This window comes from Culex quinquefasciatus, chromosome 2, assembly GCF_015732765.1.
Source record: "Culex quinquefasciatus strain JHB chromosome 2, VPISU_Cqui_1.0_pri_paternal, whole genome shotgun sequence".
Classification (NCBI taxonomy): Eukaryota; Metazoa; Arthropoda; class Insecta; order Diptera; family Culicidae; genus Culex; species Culex quinquefasciatus.
In genome coordinates, this window is record NC_051862.1 from 84,322,629 (window position 1) to 84,342,865 (window position 20,237).

Sequence of the window (20,237 nt, forward strand, 5' to 3'; positions counted from 1 at the left end):
CTATTTTCACTTACCTGCGAAGACAAAGATTTTCCCAATCTGAAAAGAAAGCAAACAGGATAGATTCGATGTCCAACTTCTGTCGTCATTCCCATGTTACCTTTCATCTTCCTGTAGAAACGCTCTCCTCACAATCATTTTTCTTTCCGCTTCCCGTTCCACTTTTCTTGGTTTGAGATTAGGGACTTTCTTTCCTCGCGACAAAAGTTCACTTCTTCATGTTAGCTCTGCTCAATGTTTATAGAAATCTTATCGCTAATGTTAAAAATTTGGCAATTAAACACTTCTGAGACTCAAAACGGGGATTTGTGGACGTAACACATAATACTGATCATCACTTGTGCAGATTTAGCTCACTGCAGACGGCCTTCGTCACGACGGACGCGATGCCAAACTCTTCCAGCTCGAGCACCTGCTGGCGCAGGTTCGGTTCCGGGTTGTTCTGGATGAGCTATTTATGAATAAGAAAAGAATCATTTAGTTTTGAAGAACTAGAAGGCGGTTGATGTCACTTACCTTCTTCAATGCCGCCTTCTGGTTCTCACCGGCATACGGCACCAGTACGGCCGCCATGTTGACTCGGTTCGCGTTGATGCACACCTCGGCGATGTCCACCAGGTTAAGGGACGCCGAAATTGGACACTTTTGCAGTAGAATCAACGATTTGGCCAGTTGGGCGTCGTCTTCGAACGATCGAACGCGATCGGCGTTTCGGAAGGGTGCCTTGATGACCGCTTCCCACGCCATTCGGAAGCCTTCTAGGTTTGTCAGCTGCTCGCGGGCCGACACAATGTCCAGCAGCATCGCCAGGTGGGAGATCATGTTGGTGCGGGCCATCTGCTTCAGGACACCGTTCCAGATCTGCGGTACGAAGATGTTGTAGCCTAGGCAAACGTACGCGATCACCTCCAGACCCTTGGTGTTGGTGGCGTGTGACGTCCACAAGCGTTTCAGCAAGCCCATCTTCTCCGTTTCTTCAAACTTATTCACAGTGAGGTTGTTGAAGCCCAGCGATTTCAGCAGGTAGATGCACTTCAACACCATGTAGTGACTGGGATTGAAGACGTCCTCTTGCACGTAGGACATGCACTGATCGTCGATCAGCTTGCTGAAGCAGTCGTAGATCTGCAGCTGCTTCTTCGTGTCAACCCCGGCATCTCCCGTGCAAAGCTGCGAAATCAAAAACTGCACACTCTGCTCCTTGTCCCAACTCTTCAGAATGTAATGCGCCCTGGCGACGTACTCATCGGCCGACGCCGCAATATCCGAATCTTCCACCGACATGTTGTGATCCTCGTACAGCGTCTCCTCCATATCCCCAGTGGAATCGTTGGTCGACCCCAGAATCGATAACCACTTCTGGATCAAGCTAACCTGTATGGCGTCAATGTCCAAGCTGTGCAACTTGGCTATCTCACCCACCAACCCGTTGACGTCCACTTTCCTCTGCAGCGTATCGCTGTACAGCGCCGTAATCAACTCCCTCGGGTTCTTGATCAGCGCAAACAGCTTGTCGTCGTTAATTCCATACTGCAGCAGTAGGTGTTGCGTCTTGAAGATCGGATACTTGCGCATGATCTTGTCCATCTTGTCCTTGGCGTCCGCGTTCGCCGCCAGCGCGTCCTCGTTTTGGCGCGCAAACTTGTAGCACTCGTAGGCGGCCTCCACCTGGTCGGCGCCCTCCGGCGCATTATTGCTCACGTAGTACAGGATGAACAGCTTCGAGGACTGGTCCGAAACGCAGTCGACCACGCGCAGGATCTGCAAAGAGGGTGGGACAAACAAAGCGAGGTGTTGTAAAACTTAATTTGATACTTCGATGGAGATGTCAGCGTAGAAAAACCGTACAAATAACCCAAATATCGCCTTAGAACGAGTAAGTAGTGAGCATGTAACGAGTAAGAAGTATGGTGGGACAACCATTAAAAGATCAAAGTGTATAGAGATTCGGGTGTGGGGTTGTGCGAAATCGAGTGAATTTGTATAGGTGTCAAAAAGGAATATTAGCGGTTAAAGTGGTGAGACAACCACAATTTAATATATTAAAAAATAAACATAACAATTTTGCGGGACACTAACAAATTATGTTACCGGCAGAAGACGTGATCAGCTGTGAATGTCGCGACAACCTTTAAAAATGTCTGATTAATTTAACCAATTATGCTTTGGGTGGAATACACACAATGTTTCATAACTGTCCTTGGTGGGACAACCTCAAAATTATATTAAATTGCGATCGGTGGATATTCTGTAAAGTGGTGTCCCACCTCAGACCTTTGAGAATCGAGAGGACAGCAGCGTAGCAATCATCATTCAAAAGACAAAATACCAATAAAAAATATCGATACGAGGCTGGTGGGACAACCGCTTGTGCAGTTTTCGAAAAGATGAGACGCCTTCATGATTAAATGCATTAACTAATTCAGATTTGTTCAGGTTGACCGTTGCGTGACTGAAGAAGTGCCTACACGATCAGTTGTGATTGAGGTGGGACACCCTCAAGAAAGATCTGGGCTGGGACAACCACAAAGTTAGCATTCCGTCAAAGACTTGAGCTGGATTTTGTATCAAAAAGGTTTGACAAAAAATCATGGTTTGAGGATGGATTAAGACAACACCAAATAGTAGTGGTGGGACGGCCAGAGTGTCACTTACCGCTTGCAGGAACGCATTGTTGACTGGCTGCAGGTGCCACCCGGTGGCCGGCGACTGTTCCTCCGCCTGGATCTTGTACTCGCTGATCGAGTTGATGACGGCCGACTTGCAGAAGTAGTCCTGCAGCTCGATCGGGTCCATACTTTCGAGTTGGGCCTTAAGCTGTACGAGCACCAGGATCTTTTTGTAGTTGTCGATGGTGATTTCTTCCTTGAGGAGACTCTTCAGGGGGTGACGAATCAGGAGCAGGAACGGGAGTCGGTATTTGGCGATTTTGGGTAGCATTCCACCGTCGGGTTGGAGCTTGAGCCAGGCGTCCAGTTCGATTTGGCCGGCGCGATGACTACGTTTGGCGGTCATTCCGTCGCGGAGGTAGACCAGGATTCGCTTCCATGCGGTCATTTCCTCGGTGGACTGCTCGATTTGGGAGAAGATGTCCAGGACGGTGAGGTACAGCTCGTAGAAGTAGAAGTTCATCTCCTCGACGAATTTGGTTAGTTTGGTGCCGAGCAGAACGTGGTTAGTGACCTCGTTGATGTACGGTTGGCACTGACGCAGGATGTCCTCGGGCATGGTCTTGATGACAACGACCTCCTTGCCAAAGTTGTCCTGTTGGACGTCGAACTCGAGTTCTTGCATGCCAAGGATGGTGACTACCTGAGACACTAGGACCTGCTGGTAGTCCCAAGAGAAGTTCTCGCTCATCTTGCGCAACAAGTCCACGCTCAACACCTTGCTCTTCATCTCCTTGGTAAGGTCTGCGATGTTGTGGAAGGCGAGGCTCTTCTTGGTCTTGAGTGACGGGTCCAGCTTGCACAGCTCGTAGAAGAAGTTGAAGCGCATCCGGTGGCCACGTTCCTCGACGGCCCGCTCCATCTCGCCGATGTTGATGTAGTAGAACTCGAGCAGCGTGTGAAAGGCGGCCCGCTGGGATTCGTTAACCATGTTGACGCGGAGGTACTCGAGACACTTGTCGCGGGAGAAGCAGTGGAAAAGCACAGAAACGGCCATGCTAAAGTCCGGTTCCTTTTGGGACAGGAAGTATTTGAGCGATTTGCGGCGCAGGTTTTCGGCAAAGTCCGCCGGGATGATCGGGCCGGTTTCCGGCTCGTAGGAGAGTACCAACTGGACCAGTTTGACCGCGTCGGGGTACTTTTTATGGCGAACGAGCGACTCTAGTGTGGCTTGGCACTCCTTCTTGACCGATTCTCCATCGATGGGAGCCATGAGCTCGTGGAAGTATCGATGTGGCGGTTCCATGCAGTCGGTTTGAAGACTCGCCACGACCACCTGGAGAGCTTGTCCGATGCACTTGATGGTGGCTTCCTGGTCATCGATGTTGGTCGCGACCTCCATGTTACACTCTTCGGTGTGGACTACGTTGAAGGTCGACAGGGAGTCACGCTTCGTGCTCTTCCGTGTAGGAGCGCTCTTCACACAGGTCGGTTCGTACAGGTTCTTGAATACCTTCTCCGGCAGCATCGATCGCTTGCCGTACTCTTTCAGGACGTCTCCTTCAAAGTAGTTAGCGCCCAGTTCTACCCAGCGCAGGAGTTCCAGCTTTGTAACCACGTTGACGGTCGATTCGTCGTAGCACATCCGAAGAAGGCGATCCGCAAGCGGGTAGGTCATCGGATCGACCTCCCAACCGGAGCTGGAGTCCTCGAAGCACTTAATCTGCTGCGTTACGATGAGTGCCACCAAGCGGTGAATGTTCTCGTGAGTCTCGTGATTCGGGTCGATCATTTCCGCGACCTTCGACAGCACGGTACAGCTCACGTGGATATTGCCGATCCGCTTCAGCACTTCATAAAGCGCCTCCAAGAAGTCGTACATCAACGCATCCGCCAAGCGCTTCAAGCCTCCGAGCAACGCCGGCACGAACCCCTCGCGATCATCGCGAATCCGCTCCAGATGATTCCCAATCCCAACCTCCAACAGTCGCTGCCGATCGCTCTCGTTGACCAGGTGTTCACGGCGCACGTCCAGCTGAAACTCACCCCTCAAGCTGATGATGTTCAGCATCTCCTGAACCTCGAACTGCGTCAACGCCGTGCAGCGCGACTTGAGCATTCGCATCAACTCGACGTAGCTTTCGGTGTGCGGATTCGCTGGACTCGTGTCCAAGATCTGCACGATCATCTCGACTACCGCTTGGCAGCACTCCTGGCGCCGTATCTCGCCCAATCCGTCAATGTAGCGCAGCGCGGGTACGAACTCGCTGCTTTCGGCGAGACGGAGCATTACGTTCATGTCCACGGCGTAGCAGATCTCCGGGGCGGAGTCGGTGAGTTCGCGGATGTCGTTGAGCATGTTGGCGTCGCGCATTTTTAGGACTCGATTCGCGAGCATCCGCAGACACTCCTGGCTCTTTGCTGGCCAGCCGTACTTGACCTTGATGATTTTGACCATTTGGGTGCGCTGCTCAATCAGGATCTTGGCCGCGATCGGGTGATCCGAGTGGGCGTACCTTGCGAGGGGAGCGATCACCTGAGACCACGGGACTGGGGATGATTTCAGGATGTCCAGGATGTAGTTGAGCTTACTGTCTTCGTTGTGGATCATCTCGACCAGGGTGACTGATCGATCCTCCCAGTAGCTGGTGTTCTGATTCGAGATCAAGAACTGAATGTAACGCATGATCGACGCTTGTAGCTTCTGCTCTTGGCCTAAAAACATAGGCTGCAAGAACTCCGTCACAAGTCGCTTTAAATTGGACAGCTGAACGATTTGCAGCAGCCGGAACGCCGTGTGCTCCTTGCTCTCCTGCAAAAAGTTATCAATGCTAGCGTTCAAGCTGAAGTTCTCCTTCAGCATCGTCAGATTTCGCAACGCATCGCTCAGATTCTGCATCTCGTCCATGTTCGTCTCGTACTGCAGCCGCATGTCCATGATCGGGAACTTGACATCCTTGAAGATCGCGATCACGTCATCAATGAACGTCAACCCAACTTTCGGCCAAAACGGCGCAAACTGGAGTGCCTTCGTCTTCCCAATCACAAACGTCACCAAAATACGCATCATCTGCGGCAAGTGCTGGAGAATCGGCGGTACAAAGTGCATCAACCACTGGATCAGCTGCAGCGGCGGCGTACCCTCCGGAATAGACTTTAACACGTTGGTGATCTTCAACGCGTCCATGCTCAGGATGATCGACGAGATGTGGCGCGACCAGATCAGACAGGCGGCGGCCATGTCCGTCTTGAACAGCTGGATGCAGTGCTTGGTGAGATTCTGGTGGTACAGGAAGTTTTGCCACTCGGCGTCCACCTCGTACGGGTCGATAAGGCGAAGCGTGTCCAGCCGAAGCAGCTGCTCGTTGATTTCCGTCGCTTCGTCTGAGTTGGTCTGAAATTGAAAGCCTTCGTTATGATATCCCACAGATATCCAAAAATTCATACTCACATCAACCTTTTCCAGCAAGAACCGCAAATACCGTCGCTTCATGTTCCGCTCCGGAATCGACGCCATCCTCACCGTCATCAAAAACGCCGGATCCTCAATCAGGTTAAGCACCTCCATCACCTGCCCAAACATCCCCTCCAGCTCATCCGCCGAAGCGTTCTTACTGGCGGCCATGTCCGCCAACAGGGCCTTCGTCCGAGCCTGATGAATCGGCTGCAGACTCAGATCGAACTGCTTGGCAAACTCCTCCGCCTCGTCCAGCCGTCCCTTGCGGATCAGCTTGTCCAGCCGCAGCGCCGGTTGCGTCTCCGACAGAATCTTCATCTCGATTTCCTGCACGTGGTGCTGATCGCGAGCATTTCCCGTGATGTAGTACATGTTGAGGGCGCTCTTCGGTTGCTGGACCAGCCAGACGTGTTCGCCCATGTCCAGCTCGTACTTGCAGTTCATCGAGGGAAAGTCGACGATCTTCATTAGGCGGGTGCCGTTCAGGTCGGGTTTCGTGAGCAGCAGCAGCTCGATGACGTCGCCGGTGCACTCGAGGATGATGAAATCGTCCACCTTGTAGGGTACGTGCAGGTCGGAGGCCAGCTTGGTTACCGGGCAGACCTCGAGCAGTTGGCCGCTGTTGGTGAGGGCGATGCTGGAAGGGAAGGGAGACATTGAAAAAATAATTCATATACCGAGTTATTTTTTTTAAGGACGCAAGAACGATCTGGATCCCAAATTCATAAATTTTTGCCATTCCCGCTGTGGAAAGGCTATAAAATCACTTAGAAATTTGCTTTTAATTTGACCACATGGACCCACTTTCAAAAAAAAAAAATTCTAAGGGCTTATCAAAGCAGTCTGCGCCCGTGGTCGGACGCGTTTTTGATCGCTGTCATTTTTTAACCTATTTACCTAATTGTCTTCAAAAGTGAAAAGTTTCGAAAAATCCGGAGATCTCATTCCTATTTCCGGTTCAAAACATTTGTAGTTAAAGCGGTGGAAGTGACAAGCAAATTTTTGAAAATTATTTTCAAATGACACTTTCATCGACTCTAACATCCATAAAATTCAGTAAAGATAAACTACGCCAATTTCACTATAAGAGCAAGGGCGTCTATACGCAGTGTCCCTACACCCGCTACAAATTTCCAGTGCTTGGGGAGGGAGGAGGGAAACCATTTAATTTTATACGCCGGTATTTGTAGCATTAAACTGCCGTTCTACGCATAATTGTCCCATGTTCAAAAAAGTGCAACTGAGAAAAACGCGATTGAAATTTTTCGACCGATTTCTGTGTTTCTACGCATAATTGCCCCGTGGGTTCCTATTAACCCTATGTGTCCCTGATCACCCCAGTTAGCAGTTTATCACACTTATTTGTGATTCTCTTGCTATACAACAGGTAAACAAGATATAATGCTTAGTAAAACTAATGATTCCGTGTAAGAAAATACTTGGTGGGACAATTATGCGTAGGAGTTCAACGATGGGACAAACAGACTTGTTGTTGTTTTTAATGAGTTTCCGAACAAACTACCAGATTTTATGTGTTTTTCTTAAAGTGCACATCAAACTAGACTTAAAAATGTCATAAAGTCAAAATCGTCCAAAACTGACATGGGACAATTATGCGTAGAACGGCAGTAAAATTCGTGCAAAAAAAAAATATGCATGCAATTTTCAACATAACCTCAAAATGTCGGCATCGTGAGTGAGCATGGGGCTTACGCTGCCATTATTTCTGAGTAAGCTTGTAGATTACGCTGCTATTACTCTAGCACACCAACAAGGTTTATGGATTATACCGAGAAATTAAAAGAGAGAGTGTGTTAGCACAACATAGAGTTGAACTTTGAAAGTGGCTAGAATTAGAAATGGACCCCAAGACGAATCGAATGAAGTCAAAACGGACAAAATCGGTTTAGCCAGTCTCGAGATAATCGAGTGACAATTTTTTGATCAACATCCCGCCACACACACACAGACATTTGCTTATAATTTGATTCTGAGTCGATAGGTATTAGGGTGGGTACGGATTTTGAAAAGTTCTCAGATCAAGTTCTGGTGTGGTTCCCCTTGTAGGGCATACCCATAGGGACTCTCACGCCAAATTTCAGCTCATTTGGTTGAAAACTGGCATGTCTCAAGCGAGTTCAAGTTTACATGGGATTTACTATGGGAAATTTCGAATTTTCGTTCATTTGCTTCTACAGGCCTGGGGAAAACATGTAGAAACTTCTAGGATGGCCAGAAATGAGCGGAATCGTCTGGAGAACAACTTTCCCTAAGAGACCAGGTCGATTCGTTTAACCCCCATCGAGCTCAACGGCAATACATCCGGGGTTTTCGAAACCAACGGTTTTCCCCAGAAAAGCATCAAATTTTCCTTAGCATGCTATGAATGCTTGATGAACACCGCGACGCCACATGTCAAACAGAAAAAACGAAAACGAAACTATTGGCACTACGCCCCCCGGGGCATGGCCTTCCTCTAACGTGGGATTTCTGCTCCAGCGCCTCTGACGAGACAGGAGAAACCGGGACCGACGTTTTACTTCACCATCCGATAGAAGCTCAGTGGATAAGGCGGGAATCGAACCTGCGTCTCATAGCATCATCGGGATCGGCAGCCGAAGCCGCTACCCCTGCGCCACGAGACCAAACAGCTACCACGTGATTGTAAAATTTGCACCATAACAGTTTTTTTCTTTTTTTGGAGGTTCAGAATACAGCTAAATAGTATCCTGATCTCCATAAATGATAATTCTATAATTCAAAAAGAAATAAAAAGTATTTTTTTATAGGCGATGCTAGTCCACGTGGTAGCCTGTTTGACATGTGGCGTCGCGGTGTTCATCAAGCATTCATAGCATGCTAAGGAAAATTTGATGCTTTTCTGGGGGAAAACCGTTGGTTCCGAAAACCCCGGATGTATTGCCGTTGAGCTCGATGGGGGTTAAACGAATCGACCTGGTCTCTTAGGGAAAGTTGTTCTCCAGACGATTCCGCTCATTTCTGGCCATCCTAGAAGTTTCTACATGTTTTCCCCAGGCCTGTAGAAGCAAATGAACGAAAATTCGAAATTTCCCATAGTAAATCCCATGTAAACTTGAACTCGCTTGAGACATGCCAGTTTTCAACCAAATGAGCTGAAATTTGGCGTGAGAGTCCCTATGGGTATGCCCTACAAGGGGAACCACACCAGAACTTGATCTGAGAACTTTTCAAAATCCGTACCCACCCTAATAGGTATACGTGAAGGTAGGTCTATGAGGTCAAATTACGAGGTACAATTTTCGAATGATTTTATAGCCTATAGAGGAAGGCAGAAATGTAAGCGAAAAACATATTAGGGAAAGGAGAATGGGCAAATTTGTATGGGAGCTGGTCCAAGGATGTACACGAACGGGGCCAACTTTTTTCGAAAGATCTCGCCGAGACATGAAAAAAAGTCTTCTGGACCAACTCTCTAAACCCCGGGGTTCAAAAGTTACAAGTTGTTGAAGTTTGAGCATTTTGGGTTAAAATGTACAAAAAATCGTATTTTTGCTATTTCTAAAATCATTTATAAAATCTCTATTTCATTATGGATTTTGATTTTCTTGACTTCATTCGACGCGTATCAGCAAAAACTATGAGTTCTGATATGTCTTAGCATGATTGAAACATGATTTCTCTTGTTTTTATCCGTTTGAACCGTTTGTGCAAGAGGCATCCCATTGAAACAAGTCGAAACTTCAAGGTTTTGAAACCGGAACCGACCCAGACTGCTTCAGTGAGTATGGAAGGCTTCAGTGCAATGTTGTAACAACTTATTGGGATGGTCTGAGTCATCCGAGAACTCCTTGGAGTTGAGACCGGTGAGTCTACCGCCGTAACAAGCAAGATGTCGGCGGTTTTTGACAACGGATCATACCCGCATGGCTTCAGTGAGTATGGTAGACTACTATGCTGATGTGTTGGAGTGTCCTGGGTTCTCCTAGGACTCCCTGAAGTTAAGATCTGTGGGTCTACTACCGTAATAATCCAAATGTCGACCGGTTTTGACAACGGAACATACCCGCATAGCTTCAGTGAGTGTGGTAGACTACTTTGCTTATCTGTTAGGATGTCTTGGGTCATCCAAGGACTTCCTGGAGTTATGATCTGTAGGTCTACGGCTGTTACAAAACCTTGAAGTTTCGACTTGTTTCAATGGGATGCCTCTTGCACAAACGGTTCAAACGGATAAAAACAAGAGAAATCATGTTTCAATCATGCTAAGACATATCAGAACTCATAGTTTTTGCTGATACGCGTCGAATGAAGTCAAGAAAATCAAAATCCATAATGAAATAGAGATTTTATAAATGATTTTAGAAATAGCAAAAATACGATTTTTTGTACATTTTAACCCAAAATGCTCAAACTTCAACAACTTGTAACTTTTGAACCCCGGGGTTTAGAGAGTTGGTCCAGAAGACTTTTTTTCATGTCTCGGCGAGATCTTTCGAAAAAAGTTGGCCCCGTTCGTGTACATCCTTGGACCAAATTTGCCCATTCTCCTTTATAAGAATATGTCGAAAAGCTTAGTGAGACGAAAATCCGGAACTTGCACCGGATCATTTTTTTACGGAAATAGCCATATCTCAGCGGTTTTTTGACGAATTTTGTTGCTTCAGGTTGCATTTGATTGGTAATCAGTAGTTGTTGTTGATAATTAATTTACTTCAGGCAGCTTTAACCTTCTTGCTTACTTGCTGCCCTGTAATCAGTAGTACTTTAAGGGAAATTTATTTATTAAGTAAAAATCTTATCTCAGCTAAAATGGAAAGCACTGAAAAGCTTTTTGACAAAGTCCCAGAAAATCCGAAACAACTCCCATATTGTCCAACTCTTGTATCTGTTTTGATGTATGAAGCGTTTCGTGATACTTTTTGCTTCCAAATTTTGAAAGTTATGCTTTAGATTTTAAATTTAGTTTTTTCTTTTTTTTTTGTTTTCTAATCATTTTCCTCGTGCCCCACTTTTCCCACTTGTTCGGTAACTGGACATTGTTCGACTGGACGCTCAATAACTGAGCTGTAGCTTTTCATTTCATTTTCAAAATGTTAGCTTCATTTTATTTTAAATATTGACGGAACAAGGGCGTCTATGCGAAGTGTCCCTACAAGCGCTATTAATTTCCCGTGCCTGGGGATGGTAGAAGGAATTGATTTTATTATATGCGTCTTTATTTGTAGCACCACAATTCGTGCAAAAAAAGTAAAAATAAAGAAATAATGAAAATTGTATGCAAGTCCGCCTAACAAATTTTATTCATTTATTTGCATGTTTTTCAAAAGCACATCTTCATCGCTCAACAATCTTCACAAAGGTCCCGTTGACCGGTCGCAGCGTCATGTCGGTTTTGATGCGCACCGTATTGGCCGGATCGCACGCCCCCAGCCGATAGTGACCCAGCAGCTTAACCAGTGTGGCCTTAATCTCCAGCAGGGCGTACTTCTGACCGATACAGTTCCGAGCTCCGGCACTGAACGGAACGTACGCGTACGGGTGTCGTTTGCTGCTGTTTTCCTCGTTGAACCGCTCGGGATCGAAGCGGGTCGGCTCGGGAAACACGGCAGGATTGTTGTGCATGGCGTAGATAAGAATGGCCACGTCGATTCCCGGCGGGACTTTGCTGCCATCGATGATCATATCGTGGGCGGATTTGCGACCGATAACCGGCACGGAGGGATGGATGCGGAGCACTTCTTTGATGGTCATTTCGAGATACTTTAGTTCCTGTAGGTTGCTGTAGGTCAGCTGAGTGTTTTTAAAGTCCGGTCCTAGCACCTGGACCATCTCGTCGTACAGTTTCTGCTGGACTGCGGGATTCCGGGCGATGTGGTACGCTGCGAAGCTGATGCAGGACGTGGTCGTGTCGTGGCCGGCAAACATGAACGTGTCGACCTCCTCGCGGATGTCGGCATTGCTCAGCGGGTGACCGTCGACGGAAACGTTGAGCAGCAGTTCGAGTAGCGTCATCTTACGCTTGCCGTAGATGTCGGTTTCCTCCAGCTTTTGCTGAGTTGCCTCGCGGGCTTGCTCACTCTCGAGCTGGGTCTTCCGGGTAACGATCACGGAATCGGTAAAGCTGTGCAGGACTGCCAATGCCGCCTTCTGACGCTGGGCAGCCTTTTGCAGGTGGAAGAAGATTTTGTACTCTCGCATCATGCTGAACAGCCTTCGGAAGATTATGTTGGACATTCTAGAAGAAAAGCCAAACATCGATAACACCTCATAGAAGACAAACAAGCAACCCCTAATACTCACTCCTTGACCGCTTTCACGTACGGTGAGTCGGGATTATCCTGCGCGTTAATCTTGACCCCCATTGCGGACTCGGAAATTATGTCCAGCGTACACAGCGTCACGTCCTCGTAGATGTTAAAGTCTCCTTTGCCCACCCGGGTGCGCAGTTTCCCCACAAAGTCCTCCGACCGACGATTAAAGATGTCAAGAAACTCCTCCAAAATCTTAAAGTGAAACGCAGGCGTAATGATTCTCCGTCGCTGGGCCCACTTCTTCCCAAGCGCCGTTATCAGTCCCTCGTTGAGCCACGGCTTCATAAACTCGTAGATAATCGATTTCTTGACGGTTTTCGCGTTCAAGACCTGCTCCACCACCGGTGCACTGGTGACCTGGAGCACCGGCTGGTTGAACAAACTTTGCGTGATCAGATCGTCCCCGTAGCGTCGATGGAAGCCGAAGAAGGTGGCGAAGATTCCCGGAGGGGTCGGATCCTTCCGGTACAGAAAGGTATTGCCCAGCACGGGAACCGACGGAACGGTGCCAAATTTTGGCAGCAATCTCTGCAGCTTCCGGACCAGGAGTAGGTGACGAGCGGTTGTGGTCACGACCCAGGTTACGAGAACGGCGATTAACGCGGACACAAGTATCGCCAACATCTTCGCGGTTCAAAGAATTAGCTGAAACTGAGTGGCGATTCGCTGTGCTGAATGAATGCTAATTGAAAGAATAGCAGATAACGACCTGGTTGTCCGTGTATTAGGTAGAAGGTATATCAAAACAGCTGATTTTTAAAGCACTCACTACCTACTAATCTAATCTGTTCGAATCTGGTGGGTATTGTTGCCAATGCAATTTAACTTATTTTTATTCTAAAAAGTGCAGTTGCACCAAGATTTTCATGATGACATTGTTAAGTTGAAGATGATTTTGCAAAGTTAAAAAATACATAATCATATTTTTGATAAAAATACTTTACATCGCTGTATAAGCCAGAAAAACCAAACCATTTTGTCCCTATTTTGGGTCTATTGCTCCTAGCATACGAACTTGTTTGTGCCTATTTTCGACCTACCTTCTGATTGGTTGAAATCTCGAAGCACGGTGCGAACTTTTTTGACGTACTGTCACAGTTTGTAAAAGTGTCAAATGTAGGGTAGGGTAGTCATCAATGAGACACTTTTGGTTTTTAACATTCAACGATTTTTATATTATTTTCATCAGCATGTTTTAATGAGCTTTTTGTTGCAATTTCTTTCTTTTAATGTGTTCTAACATTGACCAAAATATGAGATCGATCCGACCTCTACAGTCAGAGCTATCCAACTGTCTCATTGTAGACGCACTTGGCAGGAACAATGAGACAGGTGGGGAACAATGAGACACTCTACGAAAATCAATACTTTTGTTTGTTTCTGTTTTGGTATTGTTCTATTGCAGATGACTTGCCTTGAACATTTTAAAGCAATTTTGCCAACTTGAAACTTCAAGTAACAAAAGTTATACTAAAAAGTATTTAAATTTAGTAAAATCCATTTATTTATATTAAAAAACTTTATATTTTTGGCTAAATGAAGTCCAAACTCAATAAATATGCCAAAAATCACTTCCAATTCATATTTTGATGGATTTCCCTAGATTTTGAAAAGTTTAATGAAGAAAAATCAAAGTGTCTCATTGTTACCCTTGGGCTGAAAAGAGTGGGGAACAATGAGACAGCCCTGGATTCTGCGTATATTCTTAATTTTGGTCAAATCTAATGAAAGGCCATTGTAGCCCAACTCATGCCCTATGAAATGACGAAAGAAATTTGGAAAAATATTAGTTTTTGTTTTATTGGCAGCCTATGAGCGAAAATGTAATTTTCAGTCATAATTTACTTTTACACTCCACAATCAAATATTTATGAATAACTTTGCAAGGGAGCGTCCATAACCAAAGCCACTATTATGGCAGACGTGTATCCAGTAGACACACCTTTCCCCAAAATATAAGCCTGATTGGTTGAAACTACGACTTGTGAGAGCCATTTTATCATTGTTCCCCGTGTCTCATTGATGACTACTCTACCCTACCGTAAATATATCCATGCTTTCCGCGATGGACTTTTTAACATTAATCAGTTATTTTATTGATTTGGTGGCAGTTTAGTGATTGTTTTTGCAATGGGATTGTGCAACCGGTACCGGTGGTTGGAGATTTGTAAAATGCACAATTTCGTTGAATTAAGTTTGGTAGACCCATAACAGGTACTATACCCTAGAACGGTATGAAACCATACTGAGCTTGGTAGAGAAGTGTTCAAATTACCTCAAGAAGAAGCATAACGGGTCTGTACCACGCTATAGGGGGTGCCACAACGATCAGTTCAATATTCCGAGACAATTTGATTGTACAACCAAAAATATCTAAGAACGTAAATTTCCACACTGTGCTCCAAGGCTATGCCCATACAGTCCCGTGGAGATTTGGGAGAGGATGTTTTTGTTGTTCACTAGTGGCAAAAGTGCGGGGAACCTACGCGACTTTTAAAAGTGAACGGAATATTTTGGGGGTTTTTTGTTCATATTCAAACTTCAATTATAGTTGAATAACTTCAAGGAGAACGGTCGGGAATTGAACCCGGGACATTTCGCCCATGAGGCGGGAGCCGTAGCCATTAAGCCACGGGCCACTCTCAAAATTACTAGGTTTAAGTGTTATTCGTTTTCGTTTTCGTTTTACGGAGCAAGGTGGGGGACGCGGCCTCAAGTCAGTCCAAGTCCGGTTTCTTGTGGAAAAAAGGGTAGTGGCCGAACTAGTATTGCATACCAAATGAACACCACCGGAAGATATAGGGGATCGGGAGGGGGGAGGTGAAAGAAAATTAGTGTTGATGTGAGTAGTAAGAACTTGGATGATTTGAGCAGTTACGGTAATCTAAGTTTAACACTGAATAAAGAAAATCTGAAATTGTGATTCAAAGTAAGAAGGTCCGGAATAAATTAAATTATTAGTTAATTAAATAAGAAAATGTAACTAATCGGAGATCTATACAAAAGAAACCTATGATGTATTCCAAATTTAAAGGAAATAAAAAATACTAGAGAAAAAAAGATGAAAACTAACTGCCGACCTGTCACGTCCGTCAATAGTCTTGTCGTACATTACAACTAGAAACAGATCTGCCAATGAAATGTTACGAACGAAGTTGACTTTATAGCTGTCGGCCACCATTGCTAGTACCAACCACTAGTGTCTTCCTTTTTATCTACAAGGACTTCGCCGCCCTGGGCTCCTAAGTGTATGAAAGTATGGCACGGAGCGACGGCGCCGAATACCCATATTTACACAAAGAATTTTAGAGCGCCCGCCGCGGGATTCGAACCAGCGACCTCTGAATTGTGAAATGTTACACTTCGTTCAAATCAACTAATCATTTAAGTCCAATTATTCATCTACGGAAAACTATCTAACTTTAATCAACAACCTAAACTAAACTGTCTGAAAGTAAATTTAATCTCAAATCCCCGAATGTTTTATTATAACGCCAAATAAGGTAAAGGATCTTGTTTTTAAACCAGTCTTGCCGCTTCCAAAAACCAATAAACATAAATGAACAGTTCATAAGTTGAACACTAGTAATTAAGACGACTATTTCATGCCATTCATTTCATTAGGGCATAGAGCTTTGCAAACAAGAGTGCATCTCTATTATACCTTATGTAAACTGTCATTTGAGTGAAGGAGACACACTCCTGTTCACAAAACCCATGCGCCCTTTTGAAATGTTAGGCTCCATTTGATCGTCAAGGCTCCAGTAGACCCTCGATTCGCAACAATGGTCGATACAACCATGTGTGTGTGTGTGTGTGTGTGTGCAACCAACCAAACGGGACCACGCGGTCGCTTCTTACAAATTGAGTTGTTTCCATGTATTTTAAATTTTGCATTCTATACATGCAAATAACTCGCATAGGCATTTGGACGGTGTTAGCTCTGCCGAGCTTCGGTGACCCATTTCTACGCAGGCTAGCCATGCGCGAGGTACCTCAGCTTGAATCGACAAGCCCCGCCCTAAAGAACGTTTGCATCAATCGGATTCAAACGTTATTTAGAACTTCCGAGCCCTTGTCAAATGGACAAAGGCCCAGCATGTATATAGTTTGTAGTAATAGTATTCCTTATTCTACCAATCCAAAGGACGGGGGATCGAACCCCGGTTCGAGCGACTTTGATTTTTCGTTCATTCAAAAATTAATATTTCCTTAATTTTCTTGTTGGGAGCAGATGGGAATTGAACCCAGGATCATTCGCTTACAAAGCGAAAAACGTGACCAGTCAGCCACGGCTGCTCCATAATAGGGACAACACTAGAACGCTCTCACCAAATTCTGGGATCATCCATCCAGCTTCGTAAACTCTTATGTAAATCCCCGCTTCCTTTGCATCTCTTGGATTGCCGGATGTGGCCGCCAAGTGATCCACCACAGACATGACTTCCTCCGTCGCCGTTGAACTGGTTTCCAGCTTCCACAGCCACCTGGCCCCGATTTTCTCCGGAGTAAGCTCCACCTCGAATTGCTTCTTCCTCGCCTGAGAAACTTCCACTTAAACCCCCCCCCCCCTCCCCACCCCCACCACTTCCTACACCAAAATTTTTACCAGCAGCAGGCACAGTTTTTAACACCTCCATTTTGAGATTTAGAATCAAGTTTCACAATTTTACAAAATAAACTCGAAAAAATCGAGCAATTTCACAATTTTCAGTCACTTGAGACGAACATTGTTTTCAGACTAACACCCAAAGTCCGGCTTCAAAAACACTGTTTGGTGACCGAGATTTCACGTCAAAATGTCACAACGCCCAATCCACGCGAACATCTCCGAAAAACCGTCGGAATTCTGGTTCCACTTTAATCCACCAAACTCCGGTGAAATCACGGGTGAAGTACAACACGGATTCTGTGAACCGGATAATCGACCCGCGAAATTGACCCATCCGGAACATTCTTGAATAACGCGTACCGGAACACACCACAAGCAAAGAATTTCGAACGAGAAGACATGAAAAAACGCGGAGCAAAACTTTCAGCCAACCGATCCCGATCAAGGCTTGCTGCGATCAACAATGGTCGATACAACCATAATCCGAAAACCGTTAGTTCAACAGATTAACGAATTTTGTCCGATATCATCGCACTATTGATTGACCGAGACTCTATGGAAATTTTGACATATCAAAATGCTACGTAATAATATTTTTTTTAAATAAATTTCAAAATCTATTCTATCCTACAATGCCTAGAAGAGGCCTCTGTTTCTGTTGTGAGTTAGCGCTGGTTTCAGAGTTCATTTTTCAATTTAAAAGGGGTGGGAGACGACTAATTTGCTTCATGAACTCCTACTCGGCCTTGGGACCACCTCTTAAGACACTGATGGCTCCTAGCTAGGAATTAAACCTAGACACAGCGTCGAGGCCCGCTTCGCATGGCAAAAATGTTGGCTGGGGGGAAGTGATATTATCACGAAATTTTATTTTAAAGCCAACATTGCTAACGGCGTCGAGGTCCTTACTCATGCCCAAGGAATTACTAGGTTTAAGTGTTATTAAAACAGAACTCAAAAATATCTTCTGATTTATAGAAATTTTTAAAATAACATTTTTGTTTAATTTATTAAAAAAATGGGTAATGCTGTAAAATTTATGTTAATGTCAATAAAAATTGCTATTTTAATAATTAAATCAATTTCGAATCATTTTTTTATTTTTGATCAAACTTGAACCGTTTTATTTAAGGAGGTATTAGATTATGACAAATAAACTAACAACTTCAATAGTGGTTCGTGGTTTGATGGTGTACCTGTCCGCCATACTGTTTGCAGAAAAGTTTGATTAAAAATAAGTTTGTTAGTTTGGAAACGAGTTTGCCTGCATTTGTTTGCAGAAACGTCAGCCTGCATACATTTGCCTTTGTTTGCGAGTTTGCAAGTTTGACAAGCTGTCAAACACAAAAAGTGCGAATTTGTTTGCCATAGTCTAATACCTCCTTAATCCATTTGATTACCGTTTTTATAATTGGTTCTTCAGGGGTTACTAACATGTAAATCGCCAAAGACGGTTAGAGCACATAAATAAACTTTTTTGATATCTGTTTTCGGAGCATAAAAATATAAATTATACGATTAACAAAACAAGTTTAAGAACATTTGGTTATATTATTGCCGAGACGACTATTTGAAGTTGGCAGTTTCAAAAAATGACACTCAACACTGCTTGGACCAAATCGGCTTAAAATTTTGGTGAAGACTTGTTGAACCGGTTCCGTGTGCATGGCGAAAGCCGATTTTCAAAAAAAAATATTTATAAACGGATAAATTTTTTTTGTTTGTCATATAAATGGACACGGCACGGACACGGGATATTAGGAGAAATCAACAATCATCTTTATAGAGGCTCATGTTTTTTCGGAATAACATCCAAGTACCTTTTAGTAAGACGTTGTTCAACGTTAAAATTACTGTTTTACGGCTTACATTTTTCCGCTAAGGACAGAATGATTTTCTACCTGAACTCACCCGTTTACACTATGAAACTAGAATACTCACTAGAAATGGACCAAATTGTACAGCTGCTTAATCCCGCAATACTCCGGCCTCAGATGAATCTTCTCGAAGCACTCCGTTCGCTGAAAGTAAATCGACTCCGTGCTGGCGGACATCACCACCGCGTGCACGGTGTCGTTCCCCAGGTCATAGTTCGCCATCGGTGCAAAACTCGTCACCGGTTCCCGCAGATGTTTCTCGAAGACCCGGTTCACCGTGATGCAATCATCAAAGTTCAGCGTCGTGTCCATCGTGCTGCTGTCCAGCTGTTTCATCGTTTCGTTCACCTTATCCTCGTCAATCAGCAGCTGGTAGACCGGTCCCATGCAACACTGGACAAAGTAGCTGCCGTTGATGGGACGAATCTCGGCAAAGGTTTGCTTCTGGTTAATGTCGTCCGGGTGGACGTTGATGGTAAACAGATTCACTCCTCGGACGTGGAACCCGGAGATGGTTCCATTGGCAAGCGCGCAAATAACTAGATCACCACTTTCGGAAGCGGCCAGACACTCGATGTCGTACGAAGCGTCCAGGAAGTTGCCATCGTTGCACCGATTCTCGTCCTGGAACAGCACCAGCCCCTTGTCGATCGAAATGATCAACCGGCAGTTCTGGAGGATTCCCGTGACGCGGGGATGCTTTTCGACCTGGAAACACACACTTCATAGCAAATCTTGCCATTAACCCGGATTACAAATTGGCAAACCTTTTCTTCGCTGGAGATCCGAAACAATCCGTTGGTGCAAAAGGCGCTGGTCAGCGTTTCGTCTTCGATCGACACTAGCTCAAAGTTGGACCACATTTCAGCGACAAAAATATCAACACATAGAAGTTAAAAATGCAAATTTAAATCAAAATCTAGCACCAAATTTCACAAAATAATTCGTTAAACAAAGAAAATTAAAACCGTCAGCCGTTTGTGTTTACGTCAAATCGCTGCTGTTTGAAATTTTTGTTTTGATGCGATGAAATTGAAAGCGCGCTCCAACTGTGCGATGTTTTTAGCGATGCGGTGCAGGGGTGGAACTCGAGCCTAGCAAGTCGGAATGGCGTAAGATGTAAAATGTAAAATTAATATTTATATTTCAAGCAAAACATTGTAATAGCCCTAGGGCCGGAGCCGAAGTGTTAACAAAGAGTCTATCATGCTCGTTCCTAATGTAAACATCAACTGACGTGAGCAGGATAGACTCTTTGTTTACACTTCGGCTTCGGACCTATTACAATGTTTTGCTTGATTTCTGGTGTTTTTTTTCTAAAAGGTCCAATAAACCAAATTTCAAGTTTTTGCTTTTTGGTTGTTTTTGAAACCGTCTTGAGTCAGTGGT

The 20,237-nt window shown here is 45.1% G+C and overlaps 2 protein-coding genes across 2 annotated transcripts; both read right to left on the reverse strand.

Moving 5' to 3' along the window:
• Nucleotides 1-215: 215 nt before the first annotated feature.
• On the reverse strand, nt 216-19,848 carry LOC6042519. The gene is made up of 6 exons (XM_038257999.1): nt 19,616-19,848; nt 18,913-19,556; nt 6,061-6,703; nt 2,656-6,003; nt 517-1,761; nt 216-451 (listed from the first exon to the last, which is right to left on the reverse strand). Exons 1-6 carry the CDS (start codon nt 19,709-19,711, stop codon nt 335-337), a joined length of 6,093 nt encoding a protein of 2,030 aa, XP_038113927.1. The 5' UTR covers nt 19,712-19,848; the 3' UTR covers nt 216-334.
• On the reverse strand, nt 11,320-13,042 carry LOC6042520 (cytochrome P450 4d1). Its single transcript, XM_001870633.2, has 2 exons — nt 12,349-13,042; nt 11,320-12,283 (listed from the first exon to the last, which is right to left on the reverse strand). The coding sequence occupies exons 1-2, from the start codon at nt 12,981-12,983 to the stop codon at nt 11,383-11,385; spliced, it is 1,536 nt and encodes a 511-aa protein (XP_001870668.2). The 5' UTR covers nt 12,984-13,042; the 3' UTR covers nt 11,320-11,382.
• Nucleotides 19,849-20,237: the final 389 nt, after the last annotated feature.

Coding starts and splice junctions, on each gene's coding strand:
- LOC6042520 (XM_001870633.2), bottom strand. CDS start 12,983: ATGTTGGCGATACTTGTGTCCGCGTTAATCGCCGTTCTCGTAACCTGG. Junction 12,284..12,348: donor TACGTGAAAGCGGTCAAGGA/GTGAGTATTAGG, acceptor CTTTTCTTCTAG/AATGTCCAACATAATCTTCC.
- LOC6042519 (XM_038257999.1), bottom strand. CDS start 19,711: ATGTGGTCCAACTTTGAGCTAGTGTCGATCGAAGACGAAACGCTGACC. Junction 6,704..18,912: donor TACAATTTGGTCCATTTCTA/GTGAGTATTCTA, acceptor CTTCCCTTCCAG/CATCGCCCTCACCAACAGCG. Junction 452..516: donor AGAAGGCGGCATTGAAGAAG/GTAAGTGACATC, acceptor ATTCATAAATAG/CTCATCCAGAACAACCCGGA.